Raw genomic sequence first — 27,799 nt, 5'->3', positions numbered from 1 at the left:
TGCCTTTTATTGGTATGTGCCAAAGGTCCGCCGCAAGAATTTATGACGGCTGCAGAGGTTTTAAAGTAAACGCTACCACCGGTCACACAGTCTCACCTGAGAAAACGTTGAACGCAGGAGAGATAGTTGCGATCCTGTGGATAATTTGTTGAAACAAGTGAAGAGATAAGACAACTTTGATGCATCTGGCAGATTTGGCCTTGAGTATTATGTGCTTGCGTTTAAGATCAGTTTTGCTGGGATTGCTGGGCACAGTGACAAATTAAAAACCGTTATAAATATACCTTCAATATGTTGTACGGGAAAAAATTGATATGCTCCTCAGTTGGAGTGTCACATTTTGGTGTATACAAAACATATACTGTAATGCTGCAAAACACTTTAAAAACACTCTCAGACAAGCAAGGTATTTCCACTGCAGATTGTCAATGTTAAAATCTCTCATGATTTGGGCCAACTTTGACCAGTTACATTGAGACATGATTATTGGAAATGTATTTTTTTTATTCCAAATGACAATACAAAACACTTGCATGTATCCCATAGGACATTTGAATTTTTTCAATTTCAACAAGTCACAGTTGCAACGTGACGCAGATGTGAACGATACCCCAACCAAGTAAAGACAGCAGCAATCAATAACAATGTTCAGACTCTACAAAATCTTAAGGAGCAACTTAAGTCAATTTTTTCCTGATTATATATTCTATGTGCCCCAAATAGTCTACACATGGCATTCTGATTAATATTGAGCTTGTGGAATAATAATTAAGTAGCAAAGTCTACCCGTTTTCATCCATCTCATGCGTGGACTTGCAATAACAATGGAATAATAATTGCCCCCTTCCTGACTAAAGCCAGGAGGCAGCCATCTTATGTTGCCATTATTATCATCAACTTTTACTTTTTTTCCCCGCTTAAAACACCGTTTCTGATGGCATGCTGTAGATGGTTTTGAGCGGCATTCTGAGGCGGACCTTTTAAGTGTTGGCAAACTTGAATATACAAATAACCATTTTAACTGTCTCCCACAGAAAAACATATAAACTGGGAGCCATAAAATAAACCCTTCTTGACAATTAAAGTGAGGACAAAACTCCACAAAAAAACAATAAAATACACAAGTAATCCTCTTATTTATGAAATTAAACCACAGCAGATGTATGAAAGAGCCACATGTGGATTGCAACAGTGGTTGCAAGTATGATAAATAAAAATATTTATATATGCATTCCTATCAATGAAATGTTCATATATTCCCAGACCTATTGGTACAACTGTACAGCACACACTGTGAAATCGATTTACTCAACAATGTTGCCTTTAGTGGCTGACGACGCGAGATGGCTGCCGTTGGCTTTATTTTATGCTATGGTGAGTAAAGTGGTTAAAAAAAAACAAAAAAAAAACATAAAAACAAAACATAAAAAGTGACATTCGGAAGTCCCGGATCTCTATTGATGAACAACAATATCAGTGCGTTAGCGAATGCATCTTCATATAAAAATCTATTAAAGGGATGGTTGGAAACAGTCAGAAGAATACATCAAGGATTAACTCAGTTAATCACAAGGCACATGAAGATATTATATATATATATATATATATATATATATATATATATATATATATATATAAAATACACATCCCCCACTCCAAAAAGTAGAAACCAGTAATTAAAAAGTAATTACCAAGGTTCAAGGTTCCATTCATGAACACTTTCGGTAAAAAAAAAAAAATAATAATAAAATGCAAAATGGGGACACACATAAACAGACTTCACATTGAGCAACTCCTGGGGTCAACCCAAAAGCCAACAAATTCGTAATAAATAAAAATGCAGATAAAATCAGTTGAAGACCACAAGAAATAGAACATACAAAAATAAAGACAATAAGATGTGATCTTTGAGCTATTGAATTATATCACCCAAATATACTTTGCAGTGACTGACATCAGTAAAGAGCAAATGTCCAATTCTTCTCAATTTGCGACCTACCTTTTCCCCCAAAATATGACATTTTGGGGAATAAATTCAAACAGTGCCCAAAAGTGACCATTACAAGTCCTCATGAATAACTCTCTGGCGTTTCTTCAGCCATGAAAGTAGGATGGAGAAGTTGGTTTCGGCCCACTGGATATTTTCATTGATGGTGTCATAAGCTTGCTGGATACATCTCATGTCTGAGCCCATCTCCACCGTAAGCGAGCTGAAGAATTTCTCCACCTGAGCAAATGTACACAAGTGGATCACTAAAGCACGTCGGTAGACGAAAAAGTTCATGAAATGCCATTTTCCATTAAAACATGTGACCAAAAGCTCACAATTTGTTATCTAAACTAAAATATGGATTGTTTTATTTAGTTATTTATTCGCTGTAGCAGAAACGTGCAAATGATCATCACAAGCCATGAAAATTGTCTGTCGGTCTAATGGTTGCAGTGGAGCATAAACGCCTGAAAAGACAGTATCTGTTATCAACCAGGTCAAAATGCTCAACATTGAGAAACAAAATCGACGCCGATATTTTACCACTTGTTCACACATTTCTGTTTTCAATGCTAGGATGCTATCCTAAAAAACTAAGTCTTGAAAAAAGTCACTTGCACAGTCTGTAAGTGTTAAGGGAGGACAAAAAAGATACATACTTCATTAGATATAGATTTTTATGATTGGTTATCGAATTTGTATTCTGCTACGTCGAATTACAGTGGCGTTGCCCCTACTATATATTAGGAGAGTGCCAAAAAAAGAAATCGAAACCCTAACCCTTTCCCGTATCACGGGTTCAAATTATGTTGACAGGAATAGCATTCGATCATGTCTTCTGCTTTCTCTCAGACCTGACAAACCTCCCTCTCTTGCATGCACACACGGAATAACTGAAATAAGCAAGAAAAATTATTCATTCAAAACAGAAAGCAAATGGTAGGTAATCAACACACCACATAACGTAAGCATGTCCACAAACCAGAGTAAAGTGAAACACAAAACATCGTATGCAAATAATTCAAATTATTACACAAACACATATTACTCATATACATGTAGAAATAATGTTGAAATCATGTATAATAATATGTTTTGAGCACTCAAATTTAATTGCGCATTTGTACAAAGCAATAGACTAGGAGATGCCAAATGCACTCACCGATGTGAGCATTGTCTTGGTGGAGTACGGGCTGGTCACTCCTGTGACTATATGCGCGATGGAGGAGGAGCCAACTTCAAACCTGCAATATTCGTACGAACGGGTTAATAATTTGATCTTGGAACATTATTCCTACACAAAAATAAGAAACTTCTCCAACATGGACCAAAAGGAGCTTTGATTGTAACATTTTACTGGACAGTATCTTACATGGGATTCAGATGACTGACAGACTTCCAAACTAAGAGTCGAGCCCAGTGTGTGTGTGTTTTTTATAGATTTTTATCAAGTCTTGAAAAGTGCAGTCTTTTCATGAAGACTAGAAAGTTGAGGTGAAAAAGTCATACTTTTGTTTGAACTGATTTAGGATTACTTCCCATATGCTGGGAAGAATTTTCCCCATTCTAAATGTCATTGGTAGAAGGACCTTCAAAAAATACCACATGAATTAAAATATTAAATTGCAAATGGCATTATGGGGGAAAAAAAATTTGGTTAGTTTTTTGCTCGGAATTTAGTGTCTAAATCATAATGACTTACACTTAGGATCATGTGACTGAGCTCAGATCAGACCTGACCTGATTTCAGTTCACTCAGCAATCTAGTGTTGGCTATCGCTAAAAAAAAAGATAACACCTCTTACCTAATAGACCCTCAGACTTTGGAAATCAGACAGGCACAAGTGAGGTGCCGACAAGAAAGTAGTCCACATGTCGACACATATCCAATTAGGGTATATTGTACAATAAAAGCCGTTGGCGGTGTGGCTGATGACTAACTTTTTGATCAGGGTTGGCCAATTAGCTCGGAGGAAGTCCCAAGCTAGTCTGTGGCCTCGGGGGTTCCTGCTGATGGAGACTAAAATATCTGGGAGGTCTTGAGTTTTTACCACCTCACCGAGGAGACTCTGCTCTAGAAGCCTGCGGAGAAAAAAAATGAGACATGTTACAGTAAGAATTTCCAACTGCGGACATCTGTGAAACGGAAATTCCCGAACCCGGAAAAAGAATGTATGGATTTTTTTTTTTTTTTTTTTATCACTATATGACATTAACGATCGACCCCTTGCAACGGAACCTCCGATATCCAGACGCAATTCTGACGCCCACAGTAGCGCAAACAGGAAGTGTCCGCTCGATACAACTGAATAACTGCGTCCGCTCCTCGTTTCAATCTTCTATCGTCGAATCCAAAACGGCGACATCTAAGTGACTCTTTCTTGTTATGAGTTTGGCTGTATTTACCAAAGATTTTAATGTTATTCATTTACATTCTGAAGAACATGGCGTCCATAAGAAAAAGAATGGAAATGACCGATGAAGAGTGACCGTGAAATTCAGGAGACGCTCAGAGTCGGATAGACTCAAATCTACGAGACTTTGAAAAATAAGGAATCCATTTTTGCACAGTATAATTCTGGCAATTTACCTTCCCAGAGGAGATTGCTTGTGGCTCGGCGTACAAAAATCACCAGATATCGGCGATGATCAATGGGGTAGTTACTTTCAATTAGCAACACAACTGTATGATATGCAGGCTTACAATTTCAAATTGCAAAAAATGAACCCAACACAACAACTCAAAATAGACTCATTTGTTCCCAAGATGGACAAAAGTCAAAATTAAAAATACGGTACAGTATACAATATATATATATATATATATATATATATATATATATATATATATATATATATATATATATATATATATATATATATATATATATATATATATATATATATATATATACATACATACATATACATACATCTAAACGACTACATACAACTAAACAGACACACACAGCAACTAACTTGATATAATACGTACCACTTGAGCTTCTTCCGCAAGGGGCTGATTGTCAAGGCTAACTTGATGCGGCTCTGAATGGACATTTGCAAGGCCTGACGGTAGAATTCAAACAGGTAGTCCCACCCTTCCGGCGTTTGAGCCCCGACGACATACACGGGCAGGGTGATGTCAACTGGGAGACTGAGAAGCGAAAAATTCTTAAAGCCATGACATCATCATACTCAAATGTGAGGGAATGAATGCTGGATCTGACCTCATTCGGCCGTCCGAGGCCTTCCACATGTCGAACAAGTGGCTGGCTTTGGTCACACAAGGAGTGTAGTTCCTGACACAGGCGAACAGCAACAGGTAGCTTCGCAGCGTACGCTCAGATGCCGAACCCGAATCGTCCCATGTCTGAATGTCAATCAAGCCCTTGAACAGGTCTAGCATGAAAGCCTGTGAACACAACACAAGTGCTCTATAATCAATTTCATTTGTGTAACATCCGTTGCACATTCATTAAATCATCGCTCCTTGACCTCAAAATCGACACACACATATGCATGCATATAAACACACAGTGGAGCTCTTAGATACAAACTGTACACAAAGTATTTGGCCAAATTTTTACTCTTAAAGTAAATATTTGCCTATAAATACAAGAAAATAATCAATATACGAGCAATAACCCGCATGCTCCAAGAGAAGACTAGAAATTCACGCACGCAGTAAACTCCACTCCACCGGTATTCTGCTCTCCCATTGGTCAGGATCCCTTACGTTTGTCCTGCTCAACTATTGGCTGTGCTATAGAGTACAGCTCGCTCGTGTACAACTTTCTCGTTCAAGCATACATACAAAAGCATACAAAAAAAAAAGGGGGGGGGGGGGGGTAAAACATTACATAGATGGTCAAAACCTAATGACTTTCAATATGCCACGCTGCCATCCCTTCTAAATGCTGGCAAATGGAAGCCCATGTCGGGCTCATTCACTGCTATTCAAAATTGGAAATATTGTCAATATTGGACAAATTAAAAACCCGAAGTTGCATTTAGCCTTATTTTTTATTATTATATTTATTAATACTTTCCACGGCAACTCGCGAACGGGGCGCAATAGAAATGTCTTTGCTGACACACCAAAACCACCGGGTGGCGCTAGCAGCCAACTGATGACATTTGCAAACCTTTCATTGACTTTGATGATTGGCTAAGCATGGACTCCCATAATGCAAAAGTCTTCAAAACTCATACTCTAATTATGACAGACAGACAGACAGACAGACAGACAGACAGACAGACAGACAGACAGACAGATAGATAGATAGATAGATAGATAGATAGGAGCATTACGTCGTTTTAGATTCCTCAGATACTGTACTAAACATTAAGTCGGTTTAGATGCCTTAGAAATAGTACAGATCCCTTACAAATTGAATTAAGCATTAAGTTGATTGAGATTCCTTAGAAAATGTGCTTTAAGGTAATTTGTGTAAGTTATTTTACAACAAAATGTTAGTTAGGCAATGGTTAATGCATGTTTTTAAGCTGCACGTGCAAATACAGTCAAGTGCTACCCAACCCTACGACAAAGGCTTAAAGGCCCGTCTCATCCAGACAATATTTAAAACCAGTCAGACAGGATTTCTACTTTTGAGTCTTAACTTAATTATCCTTTGATGTGTTCTGCACCACAAATGTTTCCAAACCACAAAAAACCCCCAAATGTTTCTATAGCTGCTTAGACTAACCTTCATGCTCTCTTCAAGAAGAAGAATTTCCCTCCTTTCTATCAGTTTATAGATAGGTATGAGCTCTTGAAATCCCTGTGTCACACTCATGATGTCAGTCTCTTTGGTCAGATACGTGCACAGGTCCAGAGCCGTTTCCAGGCCCAGCTTCTTGATGCTGCAATAAAGTTTTTTTTTTTTTTTTTTAAATGGAAAAGGCAAGAAAAACAGTTTGGAACATGTGTTTAGAGGAACAAGGAGACACAAACGATGTGAAACAATCAAGATAAACCAAAAGATAGTCAAAGGCTGCCTTGCCTGAAATAAAGTTGCCTTGTTGGGCGGCATAAAAATTGGGACAGCAACAGATAACTTAGCCACTATGAAGACCCTCACTTCTAATAGAAGTTGACCATGTTTTGGACATAGGCTCTTATTTTCTTAATGTGATCGTGGTTTAAAATCATGATTCAGTATTGACCGATGTTTAAAACCAAAGAATCGGACTCTGGGGCCAAAAAAGCATGATCCAGGACATCCCTCTTCCTATATTATCAAGCACCATTAACCTACACTGATGTAACCCCTTCTAGGGGTGAAACCAGTCCTTGAGTATTCAAAGTACTTCCGTGCCAAAAAACGCTTAAAGCATTTTTCTTGTTCTGGAAACCTGCTTATTAGTGTTGACGTCAGAAAAATGTCAAGCCAATCGCAGCAACAATTTTTAATGCCCTACATGACAGGAAAGCTCCATGAGAAGGCAAATTTCAGAATAAACCAAAGTTTACCAAAAATATAGGGTTTTCAATACATCGGTATGCTTTTATAATGAAGTTGTTCCTGGCAGCGGGTCATGGCAGAACAGCTTGAATAAAGACTAGTATTTCTACTGTTGCACCCGATTTTTGATACAAACAATACTTGTTCTAAAATTACGTTCAATCGACAATTTAGGAGACTAACAAACTAGTTAAACTGACGTTGACATTATAACTGTGGCTAAGAATTTATTAGCTGCAGCACTAGAGGGCTTCATATAGGCTGGTGTGAAATGATAATGCGCATTTTGATGCAACCTAAAGCTATCCTGACACAGTTGCCGTTCCAACTGATCAAATTTTAAGAAACCGTGCCGACATAAACGCGCTATTTCCACTGGCAAATCTGTCTCTTAGACCAAAATTAATAGGGAGAGATTTGGAAGAGGAGGAGGAAAAATAGTGTGCAGCTAAGCATATTTTTAAGTTAAAAAAAAAGCAATTATCCAAAATGCATAAGTTGGCAAGTCATAATTAAGTGGAAATGCGTTATGCTGTCTTCAGCGTTCATAATAATTTTTCACAAAGTAAAAAAAATATAGTATTTTTTACTAAGACTTAATATTTGATTATAATTGTCTTTAGTATATCTGCATGCTAAAAATGCTTAGCTGCAACCCTAGCTTCTCCATAATGCACCATAAACAAGCAATATCAGCTTTTGGCTCACACTTCACTTCAATGTGCCTATTCAACAACATTAACAGCTCATAATTACAGTATGGTTGTGATCAGAAAAACAGTGGTCTTAATTGTTTGGACGCTAACTCTAACCGTTCTTCATCAAAATATTGTCAAACAATAGAGCTTTTTTTCTTTTTTAATGATTGCAATGATGCCATATTCAAAAAAAGGTGCCCAAACATTTAGAAACTTTGCATTGAAAGGTTCTACATGTTGCTTGTTGGAGACTCGTCACTGAAAGTAAAGCTTTGTTCTTCATGTTTCCTGACCTGACGAGTCGAAAGACATCATGTATGAGGCTGGCGCGGTCCTTTCCACTGAGCGCCGTGTGGTTCTTGTGCAGCAAGTTAATCATGGACTTCCACCCATCTCTGCCGTAGTGAACGATGTAATAGCCGCTCATGTCCACATTGAATTTGATCCAGTCCACCGGGTTTGGAATGCGCAGGAGATCTGTGGACAAGGAGTTGCATTAAAAGAGGACAGCGATATATATATATATATATATATATATATATATATATATATATATATATATATATATATATATATATGTATACACATGCCGTTAGCAAAACATAAGCACAAATGTAAAAATCAATCAGCCTCTTACCCACTGCAGATTTCATCAGGTGATGGTGCGTTATTGCAGAGTCGCTTGTCCTGTATGTCAGGGGAATCTGCCAAAGGAGCCTGAACAAATCATCACAATTTAAATAAGTAAAAAAAAAGAAAACACACAGTACATGGGTTTCAAGTACTCATAATGATAATGAATGAGAATGTAGTTAACATCTTTAGGCTAGATTGCTAATGCTATACTGTATACCGTGTAATACAGTAACCTTCATTTCTACTTTTTTAACCATTTTAAAAAATTTCAGATTCAGATTACAAATCTAAAAACAGGAAGAGAAAAGCAATGTAAAAGATCAATGGATGGATAGATGTGTTTCGTTTTGTTTTGTTTTTTTACTTTTCCGGAGACGATTTGGTGGTGGTTTTGGGCTTTGGCTCTATCGTCAGGTAATGTTGCTGGCTGAGCATGAGCTTGCGAGTTTTTAAGTCAACATTGATTAGTGGGAAGCCCTTCTGGAGTGTCCATGTGTCCATGATGGTGTTGATGTCAAACTTTTCCCCATCGTACTGTTTTGTACAAAAAAAAAAACACACACACAAATCAATCACAACATGATCATCGCATTTGGTGATATTTTCAAGTATGAAAACGTACATATTCACCAGTACGAAGGGTGTGTTTTGAGCAAAACTCTCTTTGTTTCCATGGTGCATCTGGCATATCGTTTAGATCACAAACCTGATTAAAAAATAAAAATCAGTGAGTGTCATGCTCTGTACAGTATTTGGAGAGCAGGTGTGCTGGAGCCTATCACAACTGTCTTCAGGCAGGAGACAATTTACTGTCCAAGACACCCCCCAAGTATGTTTTTGGAATGTGGGAGGAAACCGGAGTACCCAGAGAAAACCCACACAGGCATGGGGAGAAGGACCTGCTAACCACTCTTCCCCCCCACCAGTGAAAATTATATAATAGCAATTTTTTTAACTCAATATTATAACATTTGATTCTTTTTTTCAGATGCATCATTCTTTATCATGTCATGTAGAACCTGGATTTGATGAAATAATACATTTGTGATATACATTTGAAAACATCATTAAAACAAATAAAGTATCAAGGGTCTAAGAATGCATGTAAAAAGGGCAGAAAAATCACCAATTTAAAATTCTCCCCGAGGTGTGGGAGTGATCACAATTGACCAGAGGTGGCCTTAGCCTTGCACTCATATCCATCACTCACATTTGTCAGGCTCTCCCACAGATGTCTGTTGACAGTGTTTCGGTAGCTATACCGCTTTAAGTAGCGGAGGATCCCCACCTCAAAAACTTCAGGTGTCAGGAAGTCTTTCAGCATATTCAATATACAGGCTCCCTGAAAAACCAGCAAACTGTTTAACCAAAAACGACCCACTGATTAAGGATACGAGAACAGAAAATCAAACCTTGTCGTAGGACACTTCGTCAAACATTTCCTGGATCTGCGTGGGGTTTTCCACAGGGGTGGAGATTGGGTGTGATGAGACCAGGCTGTCTACCTCCATGGCACTGTAACATTTCCCCAAGAATAGGTCGCTCTAAGAGCAAGGAGACAAATTCAAGGGTTTTGTAGCGTACACTTAACGCGGTGGATCAATCTGCAGCGCTCACCGCTTGGAGCTCCGGATAGGTGGCGTCGATAGCAATGAACTCCATGAACTTGGCAAAACCCTCGTTGAGCCACAGGTCATTCCACCACTCCATCGTCACCAAGTTGCCAAACCACTGACCAGCAAAGAAAAGGTTCACTATTTTAATATAGAGCGGATGTGAAAAAGTCCACACATCCCTGTTCATGTGACTGGAAAAATGAAAAAAAGAAAAAAAAAATTCTACCGCTAACTTTAATTACCATTGACAAATAAAAATGGTAAAGATCCATATTATCTGGGCTGGCCTTGAGTTAAACCTCAGCAACAACAAACTGTTGAAACTTGGTTTCATTGGCTGATCATTTTGTTTTGGTCCAATGAAAACCACAACTGGGCTCTATAGGGGAGTAGATCAGAGTAACGGCAGGAAAAAGTTCTAAAACTACTTATCTTGTCTCATTTTGTTACATCACAAATATATAGCCATTAAACAAGGGGTGTGTAGAATTGTTTATATCCACTGTAGATTATTCTAACAAATGAGATCTTCTCGTGAAGATCTATTTTGATATTCCGGTGATCTTGCCTGGTGCGCAAGTTCATGAGCAATAATCTTGGCGATGTGCACTTTGTCTGTGATGGAGGATTTTTCAGGGTGGAAGAGAAGAGCTTCCTCTCTGTAGGTGGTCAGACCCCAGTTCTCCATTGCTCCAGACTGGAAATCGGGAATCGCCGCCAGGTCTGCAGGGGCCACAGGTAGACACGTGAAGGAAATACACAAATGGAAGTGTCTTTAGGAAGCCTGCATGCATACAGGGTGTGTCATTTCTACTATGTTACTATTAGGGCCGAACAGATTAATCTGACCGACGATTATTGTAGCAGATTATGGCCCTTCAAACATCAGCCAATAATAAAATAATGATTAAAAAAAAGGTTAAAAATTGCTCACTATTTTATCTTTCTGTTCTCTAATAGTTTATAAAAGTTGGACACAAGTAACGCTGGTGTCATAATTTATTACATGCTTCCAAATCATAACCTTGAATCCTTAAATATTAATTGAATGAAATTTGTTGATAAACTCAATCTGCACACCTATCATGGTGCAACCTAAACTCAACATGAATTGAGCATAAATGTGTTAATATGACATGCATTCTACTAGTAGCAACACAAACATGTATGACAAGACTCAGTCAAAACTTCATTCTTTTCTTCCAAAAAGGAAGCGTTGAATTTTTTTAACTATGTATGTCATAGATACCAGGTGGGCCCATGTATAGTGACAATCCGCATATAATTGACGCCCACTGAAAAGTATTGGTGGGAAAAAAGTGCTTTTTTTGTCATTTCTAAAATTAATTGGCTGATTAATCGGTAAACTGGATTTTTTTTTTTAATCCGAAAGTCTGGATTTGCAAAAAAATATTGAAAAACAAAATCAATGTTAATTAAAAAAATATACAGTACAGTATTTATTTTATAATTTTGTTTTCTCTAAAGAGGCACTTTCTGTCCCGATAAGTTTTTCACTTCTTGGTATTTTCTCAGTTAGCTTTATGTTCTGAATGATGCTTTGTGACCTGCAGTGATTTTTACAACTGTGCATTATCAAAAGTTAATAGCCTGAAATCCTTGACTTTTTAATGTGTTTGAGACCATTTGAAGGTGTTTTTTTAAACTTTTGACTGGGATTGTATAAATGGTTACACAAAGCTCCACCTGAGCTCATGTTCGGTATGCAAATCACAAGTGACATAACGCTAGGTTATCTTGTCACCTTCCCCATTGAATTTTTGAAGCAGATCCAAATCTGCTCTTCAGTTGGCGTCCGCTTACAGAATTACTTTGGCTGTGTTTAAACATATCCTAACGCATGGTGAGAGTTTTCAATTCCAGTCACCGTCACTTAGCACCCTGAGAAAGAAAAGGAAAATCCTAAACCTTCATTTTCACTGTGCTTTACCACATTTTCAAATTTAAGATGATTTTGAAAGTGTACTATTTATGAAATTAAACTGCAAAATGATGTCATGTTTTTGGTGGCACCCATTATGATATCTTTTTGGATTATTATTTCCATTTAGCTATTGTTTAAGTTCACTAAATGTTCAATCTTTGACCAATATACACATAAACCTAAAATATTACAAAATATTTTCACTAGCACATCAGTACTCTAAGTTTGCCTTCATCTGGCAAGCTTAAAAGAAATGAGCTAAAGCCAAGCAAATCGGCTCACAGACAACAACACACTCGTAGTTGTCAGATAGCAATTATTCATGATGACCGGCTATGTTCATATTTCAAACGAGCAAACGAAAACTCAAAATAATCTCCAAAGGAACGTAAATATCTGATTGCTTCATATATATGCTATTGCATAATTGAAGTAGCCACTTCTTCAATTCATGACAAGGCAACCAGCACCTTGCACAGAAAAATAAGAGAGAGAGTGTCTTGTTATTCCAAACTATTGGGGATAAACGTTGAAATCTAAAGTAAAAAAATATATTTGACCTTGTCAAATGGAGGTAGTCAGGGTGCAACATAATCTTGTGGATACAAAACTTGAATCTTGCGAAATGCCACATTCCCACTGCGGTCAAATACCTAACAACATGCTCACCCTGTTTGGGGAGTGGGTAAGGAATAGTGAAGTAGTTGTCGTAAAAGTCGAGCAGCCTCACAGCTGCCTCCAGCGCGAAGTCCGCCTGATTGATTTTCTCGGCTACGGCGTAGACAGAAATCTGAGGAGAATAAGGCATGCATACTATAGTTTTCACACCACATATTCCTCTGTTATTATTACATCGGCTGATGACAATCGACTGATTTACAGTGGTGTCTTCTGAGTTTTTAACATTTCTTTAATTAGACAAGAACATTCTATGCAACTCAACTGGAATAAACACAGCATTTTTAATATTGTGTTAATGGAATATGAATTGAGCAACAAAATCCACATTTTTAACCACCTCAGCGGGCACCCATTGTCACTTACTGTGACTGAAAATGGCATCACAGCACGCAAAAGTTATATGCACAAACTCAGAAAACAAGTGACCGGTGATTGCTTGTACAGTGGACCATCACCATAGAAAATGAATCCGTCCCGGGGTTGGGATCGTAAAGCGAAATTGTCGTGTGGCGGTCAATAGAAACCTCCATGGTAATTAGCTAATCTGTGTAAAACCCCAGGTAAAAACATCAAAATTGTATATACATATTAAAAATTGGTAACAAAATAGTATAGTAAGTGCTACTCATGTATAATATACATGTATACAATTAAATAACATCATTATAAAAAATATATAAAGGAAAAACGAAATTGTATTTACTTTTGAGTGACGTTGACTTGAGCTATTTACAGCCATAATCGCTAGCGAGGTTAGCCTAGCCTAGCCTCGCCTTCTTTGTATTTCTTGATTATGTCCAGCTTTGTTTCCATACTAATTATCTTCTTACTTCTCCCTTTAACATCACTACCAATCTTGGGACCCATATCTAACCATTTAAAGTTGGAAAGAAGCACTAAAATGCACAATAAATACGATATCGTAAGCACTCCAACAAGATCTAGAGTTTAGCATTTGTCATCTTAATGACACCTCGACACTGACCAATAGCAGACCAGCAGCTTAGTGATGTGTTGCAGCGCAGGCAATTTGACGCTAACAGAATATATGGGCAATTACCTAAAAATGGTCATGACAGTTATTGATGTCGTAAAGCTGGAGAAAAACTATAAAGAGGGGACTAAAAACGTAGTATTCAACTTCATAATGTGAAAAAAAACGTACCCGGGGGGTCCACTGTACTGGGCAACTGTGATGTCATTTTTAGTCGACAGCAGTGACAGAATAAAAAAAAAAAAAAAAAGGACCCTCCAAGTGGAATTAAAACAGGTGGATTTTGCCACTTAGTAAATATGACGTTTGTGGAATATTAATTGGAATGTTAAGACAACTGGGAGCACATAGAACATACGGTGAAGAAAACCTTTTGGTATTGACTTGCCCTCCAGTCTCAAAGAACCACTGTATTCATTACACATGCATGGATTTGGAAGTATAGGCGTTGCCCTCACCTTAACGCCATGTTGGGTCATCTTGCTTATGGAATGGAAGTCTGACACGATAAAGGCAACCAAGTATGTGCTCATCTTCACTGTGGTGGCAAAGTGATCCTCAAACACATTTCCAGGTAATGCGACAGTTTTTGTCTGTGAGGTGACAGACACCATGAGACAAATAGTAACAACAATAGCAAGAGAAAACTGGAGAAACAAGTATAGTCAGTCTACATTTACAATTCTCCAAAATAGTACAGTAAAACTCCTCTAGAACGAAACCTGCATATGCAAAAAATTCCCACTGTGAAAAAAATCCATGTATTGAAGCCTTTCCCTCTTTCTTACTTCCTCATACAATGAAAAAAAACCCTGCGCAAACCCTCTGCATTTGCGTTGCATTGAAATTCACAATGAAAATAAGCCTGCAGGAAAAAGTCTAACTTGGTTTATACTTAACGCGCCGGCAAGCGTTTTGCAGCACTGTACTCGGAGCGGCTTTCCCCCGCTGTCCCACGATATTCTCCTATACTCTAGGTGGCAGTAAATGGACTCCATAGCATACAAACATCACTACTCTATAACAGAGGTAGAGAATTCTACTGGATTCAAACAATCTAAACATCTAAACTTCTCATCCCTCCCCAACGTGGTGCTCGCCGTGAAAAAAAAGGTGTTTTTTACCGACAAACTGAACTCACTTAAGCAATAGTTCATCCGCCATGTTGTCCGACATAAAAAATAAAATAAAAAATGCGGAAGATACACGTTGCGGAAAATTTCTTCAGTATGGTTGCTGAAATAGTCATTTGATGCCCGGATTTTGAGGAAGCATCAAGCTTAAAACACGTTTAACACCTGAAGACAGGATAAAAACAATAAAGATGAAAGATGGATGAGGCAAAGTGACAGACATTAAGCAAGAAATTGATGTAAGTATGTAGACGAATGCTTATTGTAGATTTGGAAGTTTCTTCTTTTTTTTCCGTTGTGGGATGGTTTTGTTTTTAACCTCAGATTGTAGATTGCACAACACGTTTGTTTTTTGTTTTGTTTTGTTTTTTTACGACCAAGACATAGATTTACTATAGTGAAAAGTCCCCAGTTGTGAAAGATTTCTGGCTTCAAATATAGTTTTATTGTAGAGGAATTCAACTGTAGTCAGTAGTCACCTTGGGCATGTTGGAGATGGCGATGTGTTGAGGCTCCCGTATAATGGAAATGGTAAAGTTGGCCTTAAAGGCGGGCTCATCGAAACAAGGGAAAGCTGCTCGGGCAAACGTGGCTTCAAACTGTGTGGATGCCAGCATCCTAAGAACAACATTCATGTATATGAATACAAGTATAGCAAAACTGTATTGACAGGTTAATGAATCATTAGAATGGGTTTTTGTGTTGTTTCGTTTACACCAACAGCAGGCTTAAAAATTCTGCCTCGACAATGGGAATTGATCCTCTGCAAAGTTCACATCATTTGATTGAAAAATAAGAAGAAAAAAAAAAGGATGATGCCATTCCACTCCATTCCTGCAGGTGGCAGTAATACGCATTACTACAATGGAGCCAACACACTTTGGTCAGATTATTGTGACCAATGCAGAGCATGGATTTGCTGAAAGGAGTTCAGCTCCTAGATATTTACTAAATACTTTATATTTATTCATATAGCATATTTCACACAATAGGTAACACAATGCCTTTCTCATAAAAAAATAAAACTTCAAAAGCATTTACAGATAAGAAACTTTAAAGAGATACAAAACTAGAAGTACTAAAAAAATGTACATCGCCAAAACCAGATCACAGAAAAATATTACTTTTTTAAAAATTATGAAGGACCTTAATCATAAGTGTGCGGCAAATCAAAAAAACATGTTTAAACTGGGTTTACATTCAGTTTAGTTAAATATTCAATCCTAGCACCCAGGCTGTTTAATCTGCACAGACCACAGGTGTCAAAACTCCAGTCCTCAACGAGCAGTATCCTTCATGTTTTCTAACTTTCTCTCTGAAACACCCCTGATTCAAACGATTAGGATCATTTTCAAGTTTCTGCAGAGCTTACTAATGAGCTAATCATTTGAATCATGTGTGTTGAGGAGAGAAATCCAGACTCCATGCAGGATACTGGCCCTCGAGGACCGGAATTTAAAACCTATGGCATAGACAAACTACTAAAGAGATTTTCCAAATTAAGAAGAGCACTATTAAAAATGGCTGATGAAATGAATGAATAACTCTGTTCTATCACTAAAACATACATTGCAGTAGCGCAACTTAAAAAGGAAAGATTATTATTAGAGCCGGACCACCAAATTGGCCGTCATTAACCGGAGGGCATCTAAGATCGGAAGGCGCATTTTAGCTGGTCTTTCCATCTTGCATTTCTCTGTTGGTCATTGTCTTGGATGGTTCAAGCCTGTTAAGTGAAGTTTCTTTCTCTTGTACTTGTGAATGGAATAAGATCGCTGTCAAAAAGCCTTATGCGTGTTTAACAATTTGAGTGATATAATAGATATTGGCAATCGCCCATCAAAAGAACCTTTGAAACTTCATAAAATACATTAAATAGAGATGATTATTGCAAAGTTTTCTATCTGATGTAAAGAGAAACTAATAACGAACAAAATAATGCAAAACAAGTCAGATGTTCTACCTGTCTAATATTATCTTAGAAAAACCTACCGGAGCTCCCCACTGCCGGTGCGGTAGCTGCTCTTGTAAAAACCATGGTAGCTGTCCGAGAGGTTGGCGGCAAACTCCATATAGACCTCGTAGTCCTGCCCTTTGGGGATCACCTCCTCTGCCAGCAGGCCAAGCTGCTGGTATACAGAATTCTCCAAAAGTTCAAGAGACCTCTCCCCCTGGGGCGTCTTGAGCTTGGCATTGAAAGTTTTCAACTGCTTGGCGTGCAGAATGATGGCTTTGGTATCTTCCAGCACATCCAGCTGGATGCGAACGACACCGGTGAAGCTCAGGGTGGTCAGGTTGGGGTGAATGGTAAGGTCATAGTGGACAGGAATGACTGTTTGGGGTAGTCTCATCTGATGCCATGGGAACGGCTGCGCACCGGTGACGTTACGAACGTTTAAACGTGGAAGCTGTGCCCCCAAAGCCTGGCTGAGGTAAAGAAAGCCCACCAAGCAAAAGGGAGCCACTAACATGGTGGCCACAGAAACCGGAAACCGCCTGTTGGGAGTACAAATCTGCAATTAACACACAGGAAAAATGCTCATTATACGTAGCGCTGTCATTCTTTAGGGGATAAAAAGGAGTATGTGACTAAGAGAGTAATGCCTTCCAAATTGCTCTATTAATCAATTCACTGACTTCTAAATGAGCTTGGGTTCAGGAATGCGGTGTGTGAATGGTAAATGTCTATGGGCCAGGGTGCTGTCGACTCAGCAGTCAGCTATACCCGGTAACCCAGAAAAGGATCACAGAAAATGATTCAATTGAATAAAATGAACATGTTAACACTAATAAAGTGCATTTCCTGTGAATACATGTTGAAGGGATTTATATGGTTTTATACATGATAATGAAGCTTTATTATCATGTATAAATAAATAAATCCCTTCAATATCTACAGCGTTTAACAACCCAGCCATACAAACAGACTTTTAGAACTTCTTTGTAATTCCTTGCGTTGTAATTATAAAGCCTAATTTCCGAAAGTTGTTCCTTACAAAGAAGAAAAAAATCAACAAAGAAGGAGCTCACCACTATCTGGGATAGTGAGAATTTAAAAAAAAAAAAAAGTGGGAACCTTACTGAATTTGTAAGAAAAAATGTCTGTGATAAGATTAATCATGATTTTTTTTTTTGACACATCATCTTCCAATTGTCTTGGTTTTGTCACTCAAATAATTACAAATTACCGGTTATTTTTAGGACAAATCAGGCTGTCCCATCGTCAGTGAATTTCGGTTTCCTTCTTCCTTCTATTTATTATGTGACCGAGTTTACACACTTTCACGATTCAAAAACAATAAACAGTGTTTATTTCATTTTTTCATTAAGATTAAAGAGGTTTTGAGAGGAAGATTGCGTCATTTGTCATTCGTAATAATTAGATATATGAGCAAACTACTGTATTTCCGCATAGATTTATTGCGATCAAATAAACATATGTCCAACACAGAGAACGATCTACAACGTGAACTCTACAAAAATTGTTCGCCGTAATACACAGATACACTAAGGTAAAACAGTGTCAAAAGAATTATATTTACCGTTTCGATTCGAACGCGCTCAGCAGCAGACAGTACGCACCGCAAGTGAAAGCCAATGGGCTGACAGAGCAGATGCATGATGGGAAAATTCCACTCGGGTTTCCCATCAGAAGCTCGTCTAATAGCAGCCAAACCTTTAGAAGTGGTAAAACGACATTTAAATGTATTTTTTAAAAACATTTTATGTTTGACTTTTTTAATGCCGTCTGCCACCACAGGTGGTTTTTAGGACGTAGAGTTTTTTTTTTTCCAAAATAAAGGTAGCAAAGGAAACTATTGCTTGCAATACTTTTGTTTGCCGCAGGAGAGTAGCATCGCTTTAGTTGCAATAAAACGCATTTGGAAGTAGACAGGCAACTGAATCCTAGTGGTTACTCAGCATGCCACCCCATTCCAGTACTGAGATTGTAGAGTCCAGTATTTTCATTTCTGCGAGTCTATGAGTCTATTCCTTTATTAATGCTTCATTATCACAGCTCCTAATTGCCCTTTTACTGTTTTTTAATTGCCTGCTTTATTATTGGCCCTGTTTTGTCGAGTGTAAGTTTACTCGGGTAAGTGAATAGAAAGAGAATTTCATTGTGTAATGCTACTACGCACATGACAATAAAACTCTTGAATGTGTTTATTTGGTTTTGATTTTTGTTTTTCAAATGAATTTATTTGTATTCTTTTTTTAGTTGGTTAGTTTTCAACAGTTGCTCGAAAATCCTACCAAAATGCTTTATTTTCAATATTTGTTTTTGCTTTTTATACATATGGCACATTTGTCAACTAAAGATTGTGTAATAAAGTACAGTTCTCAAAAGACTGATCAACATTCCTTCTTCCATACGATCAAACGGTAAAACCTTAAACACACTAAGAATCGACTCTAAACATTTATGTATTAAACTGACAAAAACAAAACTGAAGGATGATTTAGATGTGAACAATTACTTTCAGTAAAAAATAAATAAATAAATAGTATAATGCATTAAGTGTTTTTTTCAGTTTTTTTAAACACATTTTTCTTTTGTCTCTGAAAATGTTAAATGTTAGCTTGGTAGGTACTTATTTTCAATTTTTAGTCATTATGTTTCTACTTTTTTCTTCGTCAGCTTTTTTTTTTTTCCTCATTTAACTCCCCACTTCAGTTTTGCTAAACAATGGTGCCCAAACAGTGGCATATTAAAGAGGCAAAACTTAATAAATGAGTAAAAATACAATTCCACACACAAATTCTAACACACACACACACACACACAAGCACACACGCACAATCTCAGAAGGACTAAGTCCACCCTGTCTTTAAACATTAGCGTACCTGTTATCATGAGCGTGTGTGTGTCAGTGTCATCACATTGCAGCTGCCGTACAGATCATTTGGGACAATGCAAATATTTTCTCTGGAGAAATTTTAATCAGCATTCATCACAAAAGAGCTCAACTTTGTTGTGTCATCAAACGACTAAACAACATGATAAAGACGGCGTTGATTGGAATTTTGTGCGGTGTGGTAGCGCTAACTGCTGGGATCCTGATCGGCTACTACGGCATAGAGAAAAGTAGTGCCTCGGTGCCAGCTTGGGTGAACGATTTGTCCAAGGATGTAGATGAGAGCCTGCTTGAGGAGATCTTGTCCCAGGTGGACAACAGCCGCATTGAAGAAAACCTCAGGTCAGTTCACATTGACGCGATTCCAAACATGGCAACACCTTGTCACTGTTGAAATATAACATCAATTATACCCCGAAGTTTGCTGATATTGCAGAGTCTAGGTATTAGGTAATAGAATGAAAAAGCTAACCTTAACAAAACTGAAAAAGTTTGAACCCCAGAAATGATATCACACCCTGCAGAGAGTTGAGCAAAGTGCCTCACTTGGCCACCACGGCCGGGGACGAGCAAACGGTGCAGCTGATGCTGAACAGATGGCGGGATCCTGAAACCGGTCTGGACCAGGCGTGGAGGGAGGAATACATGGTCTACCTGTCCTTTCCTGATCCGGACAGGCCCAACGAGGTCACTGTTGGTAAGCTATCATCACCTTTACAATTCGCTGTACTGTACTGTATACATACTGGATAACAAAGTTGAATACAGTATGTAACTTTGTCTTTATTTTTGCAGTGAACCCGTCCAATTCCGTGCTTCATACGGTCAGAGAGAAAGAGAAAGCTTATTCTGAGGACCAAGAGAATCCTGATGTGGTTCAACCTTATGCTGCATATTCTCCTGCCGGGCAAGTACAGGTGCAACTGATTCAAATATGCTGAAAATGCCCAACATTTCAGTGACACACAGGCAGGCAACCTGTGAAGAAGTCAACAAAAGGAAAAAGTCAACAAATTCAAGTTCAATAAAAACCTTGGTTAAATGTTTAGCTCATATAAAACATGGCCAATAAAAAAAATTACTGGGAAGCATTATAATTTAAGAGATGACCTAAGATGAACTATACTAAGTGTTGACCTTTGGAATTATTGCATAACTTGAGAGGATGAAACAGCAAAAAATATATTATTTAATTATGTATTTTTTTACATTTATCTGATTTTAATCACACCTACAATTTCCGGGAAAACAACTCAATCATTTTTTTTTCCCGTGTTTTTTGGCAGATCAAAAAATATACAACAAAGTAGTGGCTGATGCCATTTATTTTCTTGAAAAGATGTAATTGAATCCATTCAGCTTCTGTGACATTTGAGTCTTTCATTTCAACCATCATCAGGAATGGTGCTGTTTTCTTTTTTTCTCATTTGCCAAATAATAAGGAATTCATATTAATTTGGATGGTTTTGAGTTTAGGGTTTGGTTTTAGTTTGGTAAAGAGCTTTACTATAGCCTGTGACATTAGCATCTTTATTGCTATTGTTAGGTGTGACTGCAGTTTGCACTTATGCACTAGGGTAAACGAGTTGTTTTTGTGATATGAAAGATGTTTATTACAATCAATGCCTATCACTCTGCCATGATCAAAGATGTTGTTATTTTTTTACTGTGAAATTTACCAGTCGTCAGACCACAGCCCTCACACACCCTTCCGTTTTCATGTCTACTTTCTGTTCCCGAACTTGCCCTCCCAACCCCAACAGGAGCCTATCAGGCCATGCCAGCCAATCATTTGACTGACTCAAGCACAAGAAGCTTGGTGCATAAAATGGATGTGATTAGCATACAGAAAGCACAAAGTTAGAGATTAAAAATTGGATTAGCGATTATTAAACAAAAAATAACGCTTTAACTATGACTGTATTTATATGCTCTCAACTAATCTGTTTGTCTGACAATCCTAATATATTCACACAAGCATAATATACTGTACATACTACAGTACATATATACAATTATATACATAGATAGATACATATACCTATACATAAACATATATAAATACTGTATATACAACAAATACAAAAACACATACTGCACATGCAATTGCTGCTGTCGAGCGGAATTCTCATACCTCCCTTGTATCATGTTGTGTTTTTACTGTTTTCAAGGGCAAGCTAGTGTATGCCAACTATGGAAGTGTATTTGACTACCAGCTGCTGAGCCAGAAAATTGACCTCCGGGGCACTATTGCCATCACAAAATATGGTGGAACAGGGAGAGCAGACATTGTGAGTTGTATTTTGAAATCTTTTCAAAGTCTTCTAATGTACGGGTACCCGAAGTTTTTTTTTTCTTTGCTCCCATCATCGTACTACAATATCCGCGCAGACATTTATAATCTACATGAAACAATATTGTGCTGTATTCAAAACACTAGTGTAATTTGTACCGTTGAAAAATTGGTACTGCGAAGGAGTAATACATTTTTCCTTCGAACTCTTTTTATATTTAATGTTTCCAAAATACTTTAATATGTACCCTCCAGGCCATCAATGCAGCTCCCTATGGTATCCTTGGCGTGCTCGTCTACACGGACCCATTGGACATGAACGACGGCTTCATGTCGGATACCAACCAGACATATCCACATTCCTGGTATATGCCCCCTTCCGGTGTGGAAAGAGGGGCGTATAGTTCAAACTATGGAGACTTGCTCACGCCATACTTGGCTGCCAAAGGTAGTCAAAGTGGTTGTCTCTTTTATTGGTTGTATTTTATTGTTCTTCTTACTACTGCGATGACAACGCCTAATGGCTCCAGTGTGATTTTTAGAGCAGGCCACACAAAAGTGCGCAAAGAAAAAAAGCATTTCAAAAGAGTTTTACACGATTGTCCACTGTTTTGCAGATGAAACCTACAGAATTCCAGTGAAGGATATCACTGGGATTCCTACCATTCCTATTCAACCCATCGGCTTTGAGGATGCCTACAAATTAATCTGGTTTGTGTTCAAGTATACTTTCCCAGTTGAAATTTACTGGCAAGCAAACATAAAACTAGAGAGATTTATACAGAGAATTGGTAGTTGAAAAACGCACGACTTTGCCCTCTGCTGGCACAACACCAATAACACACAATGCAAAACTTGGAAACCACTACTTGTGTTTTAAAGGTGTTTTTAATAGTGTGTAAGAGTTAGACCGTTTTTCTTTACGAACAGCAGGAGGTGCTGCATTTACCATTGTGCGTAGCCATAACAAACGTGACCACTTCCGGAGAAGAGCCACCCCCATGTAATATAATTTCATGATAACTAGACCTAAGATTATATTTAAAACGTTCCGGTGGTCATTAAGAACATATTCATTAGCAGGTTTTTGAAATGCACATCCATTAAATTCATTCCTTTTTCATGAAAAACGGTCAAAATCTTACACATTGTCCCTTTTAACAAGTCCACTGTGAATGTTTCAGTGAGCTGGGTGGAGAAACATCTCCTCTCAGCTGGCAAGGAGGCTTTAACTGCACATACAATTTTGGTGGTCCAGGCTTTCGACCCTCTTCTGCCTTCAATAACAGGTGGGCTGCTTGACAGGACATATCTTTGCCAAGAGCGCTTTTTTTTTGCCTGGGGATTTCCTTTAGCAGATAACAGCATTAATCCATTCCAATTGTCTCTTAAAATTTCTATAATGCATTTTTTTAATTTTGAAGTGTCCAACAAGCAGTTTCAAGTTGCAAAGACAAACTCTATCATTGCATTTTTTTTTGCCCTTGTTTTAATCAGTTATCATAGCATTTATTTTATTTTGAAGTTTTTTGAAGTTTTTTTTTTTTTTTAATTTAGAAACATTTAAAAAAAAATGTGTATTGTTTGTGAGTGTGAATGATTGTTCCTGTATTGTAGCAAAGTAAAGATGGACATATTCAACTATGGCGAGGTTAAGAACTCCTCCAACGTAATGGGGGTCATCAAAGGCAGCGTGGAGCCTGGTGAGCCCACTGACCATTGCACCTGTTTTAGTAATATGTACTAACAAGGTATCCCTAATTGTCCGCAGACCGATACGTGATCTACGGCAACCATCGGGACAGTTGGGTTCACGGCGCCATCGACCCGAGCAGCGGGACCTCCGTCATGCTGGAGCTAACGCGTGTGCTCGGCAAAATGGTCAAGCAAGGTGCGAAAGGCGTTGAAACCTGTATGCATCTTCGAATGTAATGCTTTTCTTCATCTGCAACTCAGGCAAATGGAGGCCTCGCAGGTCCATTATATTTGGAAGTTGGGGGGCTGAGGAATTTGGTCTCATTGGCTCAAACGAATACACAGAGGTAACAATTGGACGTACGCATGATCAACAAGTGGAGGCAAGATTTCAGCAAATATCTCTCATTATTTTCACGTTACAGCAATACTTCACCAAGCTCAGCGAACGCACCGTGGCTTATATCAATGTCGATATTGCTGTTCAAGGTAAGAAGCTCCCCACCTTGATTAACAAGTGCAGACCAAGACAATGTCACGTTTTTCACCCGCAGCCACAGGGACAGACAAACTAAAATCAGGATGCGCAATGGCAGCACTTTTTTTTACCATGCTCAATAAAGACAAGGAAATTTGAATAATTTGCTATTCATATTTTGCTAACAAAAACTACATTCCTTCACATCCTCAGGCAATGCCTCTCTACGAGCATCAGGAATGCCATCGCTGCAGAACGTCATTTTCAAAGCTGCTAAGCAGGTCAGATTTTCACAGGGCAATTTGGGCAGCATTCTACCAATCTCCCCAAATTTAGTTTCCCAATCCAGGGTGTGTTGTCTGAACCGTTATTGGTGTTGATGTTAAGGGGGGAGGTACAATGAGTACATTCGTGCAGATAAAAGAAAATAATAATACAATGTGATGTTTTTGTATTATCCAAGTGTATCTGTTGGACAGGTCAAGGCTCCTGGAGTGGACTCAATGTCTGTGTATGACAAGTGGATTCGCTATTCTAACAGAACAAGTCCAGTTTACGGAACTATTCCCAGGTTTTGCACTTTATTTTTAAGCATAATAGAAAACAGCTTTTCAGTGGGAGTCAGTTGTTTAGAAAAATTCTGCCAAGTTGTCAAGTCTACTTATGTCTTATGTCTTATTTCTGTACTTTTTTTTCATCTAATATCTCAATCAATATGTTCCTATGACAGCATGGGGTATCTGACAGGAGCTGGAAGCGATTACGCCCCTTTTGTTCATTACTTGGGAATCACTTCCCTGGATATTTCATACACTTTTGATAGGGTATGGAAAATTCCCATATGCATATACGAGTGTGCGTATGTTGCTAGCACCACATTTTCCCAATTTGCTATGTTGTCAATGTTTATTCTTTCCAGACTCAAACAAGAACTCGAATTTACCCTGCCTATCACACTGCCTACGACACATTCGACTATTCCTCCAAGTTCATTGACCCTGGTGAGTGACCCGGAATCATTTCTGAGATAAACACGACTTTTTGTGATGGCCATATATGAGCTTCCTGCAAATTTGTGAGTAAGGCCCACTGCACAACAGCTGAATGTGATTGAATTGAGGAACGCTGCGCAAATGTTTTCATGAGTGGTCGACTGTTGGCCGCTAGTTTTGCAGCAATATGAAATATGAATTGTGACTCTGAAAATACGATGGCTGTTAAAGCTGTAGCGTTACTGATGATTTAAAATTTTTGTCCACAAAAGTGAGGACAAACATAGGCTTATTTCATGGCAGCCCAATGAAAATGTAATATGAAAAAGCCATCTTAAACTTGAATTAAAAAAACTATTAATGTCCACTGTATTTTTATTTGTATTTGAACTCATTGTCACTCCCCTGTGTGCTGAGAAGCTTGCTTCTCTAATGATTTCTCTTGTTTTGGTTGGATGCAGTTAATATTGCTTTCCTTCAAAGTGGACAGAACAGTGGACAAATGAAAAGGCTGGGCCTCAGGAGGATAAAATTGTGTTTTACAACCCTAACCCTAACTCTATACATATCTCATGAAAAATGAAGCTATCACAGAAATGCACAAGTGTCTTGAATAGGATCAACAGCTTTTTTTTCCAATCATGAATACAAGAATGCAAAATGCTAGGTGTCGCGATCTTTTATTGTCAGTGTTGTCCAGTTCAATTAGGTTGCTGATCTCCAGTCAATGTCCTATGCACCCCTTAGGGTTTTACGCCCACCAGGCCGTCGGCAAAACTGCCGGGAGCGTTCTGGTGCGAATGGCCGACAGTCTGGTGTTGCCAATAAACTGCAGCGATTACGCGGAGACTCTGGAGGACAACCTCCGCGTTGCTTTGATCCATTATGAAAGCCAGCTCCTTGCGATGAATATCTCTATGGGTAAAGAATTCAACATGGCCAATTAAGACAATTACAAATATGTTTTATCAGTGTCACTGCAACAACATGAAACTCACATGAAATTGATGAAATAGCACTTTTATCTCTTTCCAGAACCAATAAAACGTGCAGTGGCCGGCTTCCGGAGCGCAGCTACCCACTTAGAAAAAGTCATTCGAAGCTCAGACCTGGGAAATGAAACGTAACACACGTTTTACGCACAAGTTCCTCTGTCACACACACTCACCCTCATTCACATAATCACTTGCTAATTCACTCTTTCACAGGCACTTTCAAACACGCACTTCTTCTCCCTCACGCACAGCCAATAATCACTTCCTTCTATTTGTCCTTTCAGGCCACTGAAGCTGCGAAAGATCAATGACCAGCTCATGCTACTGGAGCGCGCGTTCTTGAACCCAGTGGCCTTCGCGAGTAAATTTAGGTAAGGTGAAGTGAGGCAGCTAATGAGGGACCAATTTTTCAATCAACATATTAGGCTTCCTGATGGAATTGGGACGAAGCCCTCATTAGCTAGCAGTAGTAGATGGTTGTATCCCAGTTGATTTTTCTCAGTGGATTTATTTAACCAGTCACATCCATCAATTGGGATTTCTAACGTATATTTTTTGCCGTGCCTGCAACAGACACGTGATCTGGGCGCCGCTGGAAACCACCATGCAGACCTTTCCTGCATTGAGCGACACCTACTTCAGAGCCATGTCGTCAGGAACACCCAGTGCCTGGGCCCAAGTGCATCTCCTCGTGTCTGTCATAAGCCAGGTCATCGAGGGGGCTGCTCACATGCTGCTCGACGTCATATAACATTCACAGTCCGTCATATTTTTTAATTAAAGCACCGCGTATAAAAATGGAAACAAAATTGATGGATTTTTTTTGTCACTTACCATTTATCTGTGTGAATATTCATTTCATTAAAACACTTCTGATGACACATATTTTAACTATCTGATCCATGCTTGTATTTTGTCATCTTCATTAGCCCTTATCAATTGACAAAGCGAATGGTTGCGCGGATAAGTGTACGCATGCCTGCAAATCTTAAATGTTGACATGCATTTTTTCTCTGGAAAAAAAAAAAACCCTTAAGAAAAATGTCACTCTTTAACAACGTGACATGTGCTGTTAATAAAGGTGTTCTCAACTCCTTAACTCATTTAATGCCAAGGACGTATTTTCATGTTTGTTTTTAAGAGTCGTGACATTAAATCCCAAATACTTTAGTATTAAATCAATACTAAAGTATCTGGGATTGAATGTCTGGACTCGTAAACAACAACAACGACAAAAAATGTGAAAATGCGTCCCTGGCATAGAATGAGTTGAGGTGCCTTAAAATAAATAAATAAATATATATATATATATATATATATATA

The 27,799-nt window shown here is 38.3% G+C and overlaps 2 protein-coding genes across 3 annotated transcripts; one reads left to right on the top strand and one right to left on the bottom strand.

Annotated features, from left to right (window-relative positions):
• Positions 1–483: 483 nt before the first annotated feature.
• erap1b (endoplasmic reticulum aminopeptidase 1b) lies at positions 484–18,772 on the bottom strand. Of its 2 annotated transcripts, XM_088433461.1 has the most exons (19): positions 18,707–18,772; positions 17,157–17,660; positions 15,644–15,782; positions 14,490–14,624; positions 13,026–13,146; positions 10,980–11,134; positions 10,413–10,526; positions 10,208–10,339; positions 10,006–10,137; positions 9,418–9,501; positions 9,160–9,329; positions 8,797–8,876; positions 8,453–8,636; positions 6,703–6,859; positions 5,221–5,405; positions 4,986–5,147; positions 3,932–4,072; positions 3,153–3,234; positions 484–2,227 (listed from the first exon to the last, which is right to left on the bottom strand). In XM_088433461.1, the coding sequence occupies exons 2-19, from the start codon at positions 17,633–17,635 to the stop codon at positions 2,060–2,062; spliced, it is 2,820 nt and encodes a 939-aa protein (XP_088289587.1). In that variant the 5' UTR covers positions 17,636–17,660; positions 18,707–18,772; the 3' UTR covers positions 484–2,059. The 2 variants fall into 2 exon arrangements, with proteins under 2 accessions (XP_088289587.1, XP_088289597.1); XM_088433471.1 differs by lacking the exon at positions 9,418–9,501 and having other exon boundaries at positions 10,084–10,137.
• A 1,254-nt stretch (positions 18,773–20,026) lies between these two features.
• naaladl1 (N-acetylated alpha-linked acidic dipeptidase like 1) lies at positions 20,027–27,361 on the top strand. Its single transcript, XM_088420396.1, has 19 exons — positions 20,027–20,365; positions 20,548–20,720; positions 20,819–20,940; positions 22,195–22,314; positions 22,572–22,764; positions 22,934–23,027; positions 23,501–23,605; positions 23,934–24,019; positions 24,088–24,207; positions 24,273–24,358; positions 24,437–24,500; positions 24,703–24,770; positions 24,969–25,060; positions 25,220–25,313; positions 25,409–25,490; positions 26,229–26,402; positions 26,517–26,604; positions 26,761–26,847; positions 27,050–27,361. Exons 1-19 carry the CDS (start codon positions 20,166–20,168, stop codon positions 27,225–27,227), a joined length of 2,226 nt encoding a protein of 741 aa, XP_088276522.1. The 5' UTR covers positions 20,027–20,165; the 3' UTR covers positions 27,228–27,361.
• The last annotated feature ends 438 nt before the right edge of the window (positions 27,362–27,799 follow it).

The sequence above is a fragment of the Hippichthys cyanospilos genome, chromosome 1 (genome assembly GCF_059441005.1).
Source record: "Hippichthys cyanospilos isolate Australia breed blue-spotted pipefish chromosome 1, RoL_Hcya_1.0, whole genome shotgun sequence".
Taxonomy (NCBI): domain Eukaryota; kingdom Metazoa; phylum Chordata; class Actinopteri; order Syngnathiformes; family Syngnathidae; genus Hippichthys; species Hippichthys cyanospilos.
The sequence above is the reverse complement of the archived record's forward strand: the minus strand, read 5'-3'. Positions and strand labels throughout refer to the sequence as shown.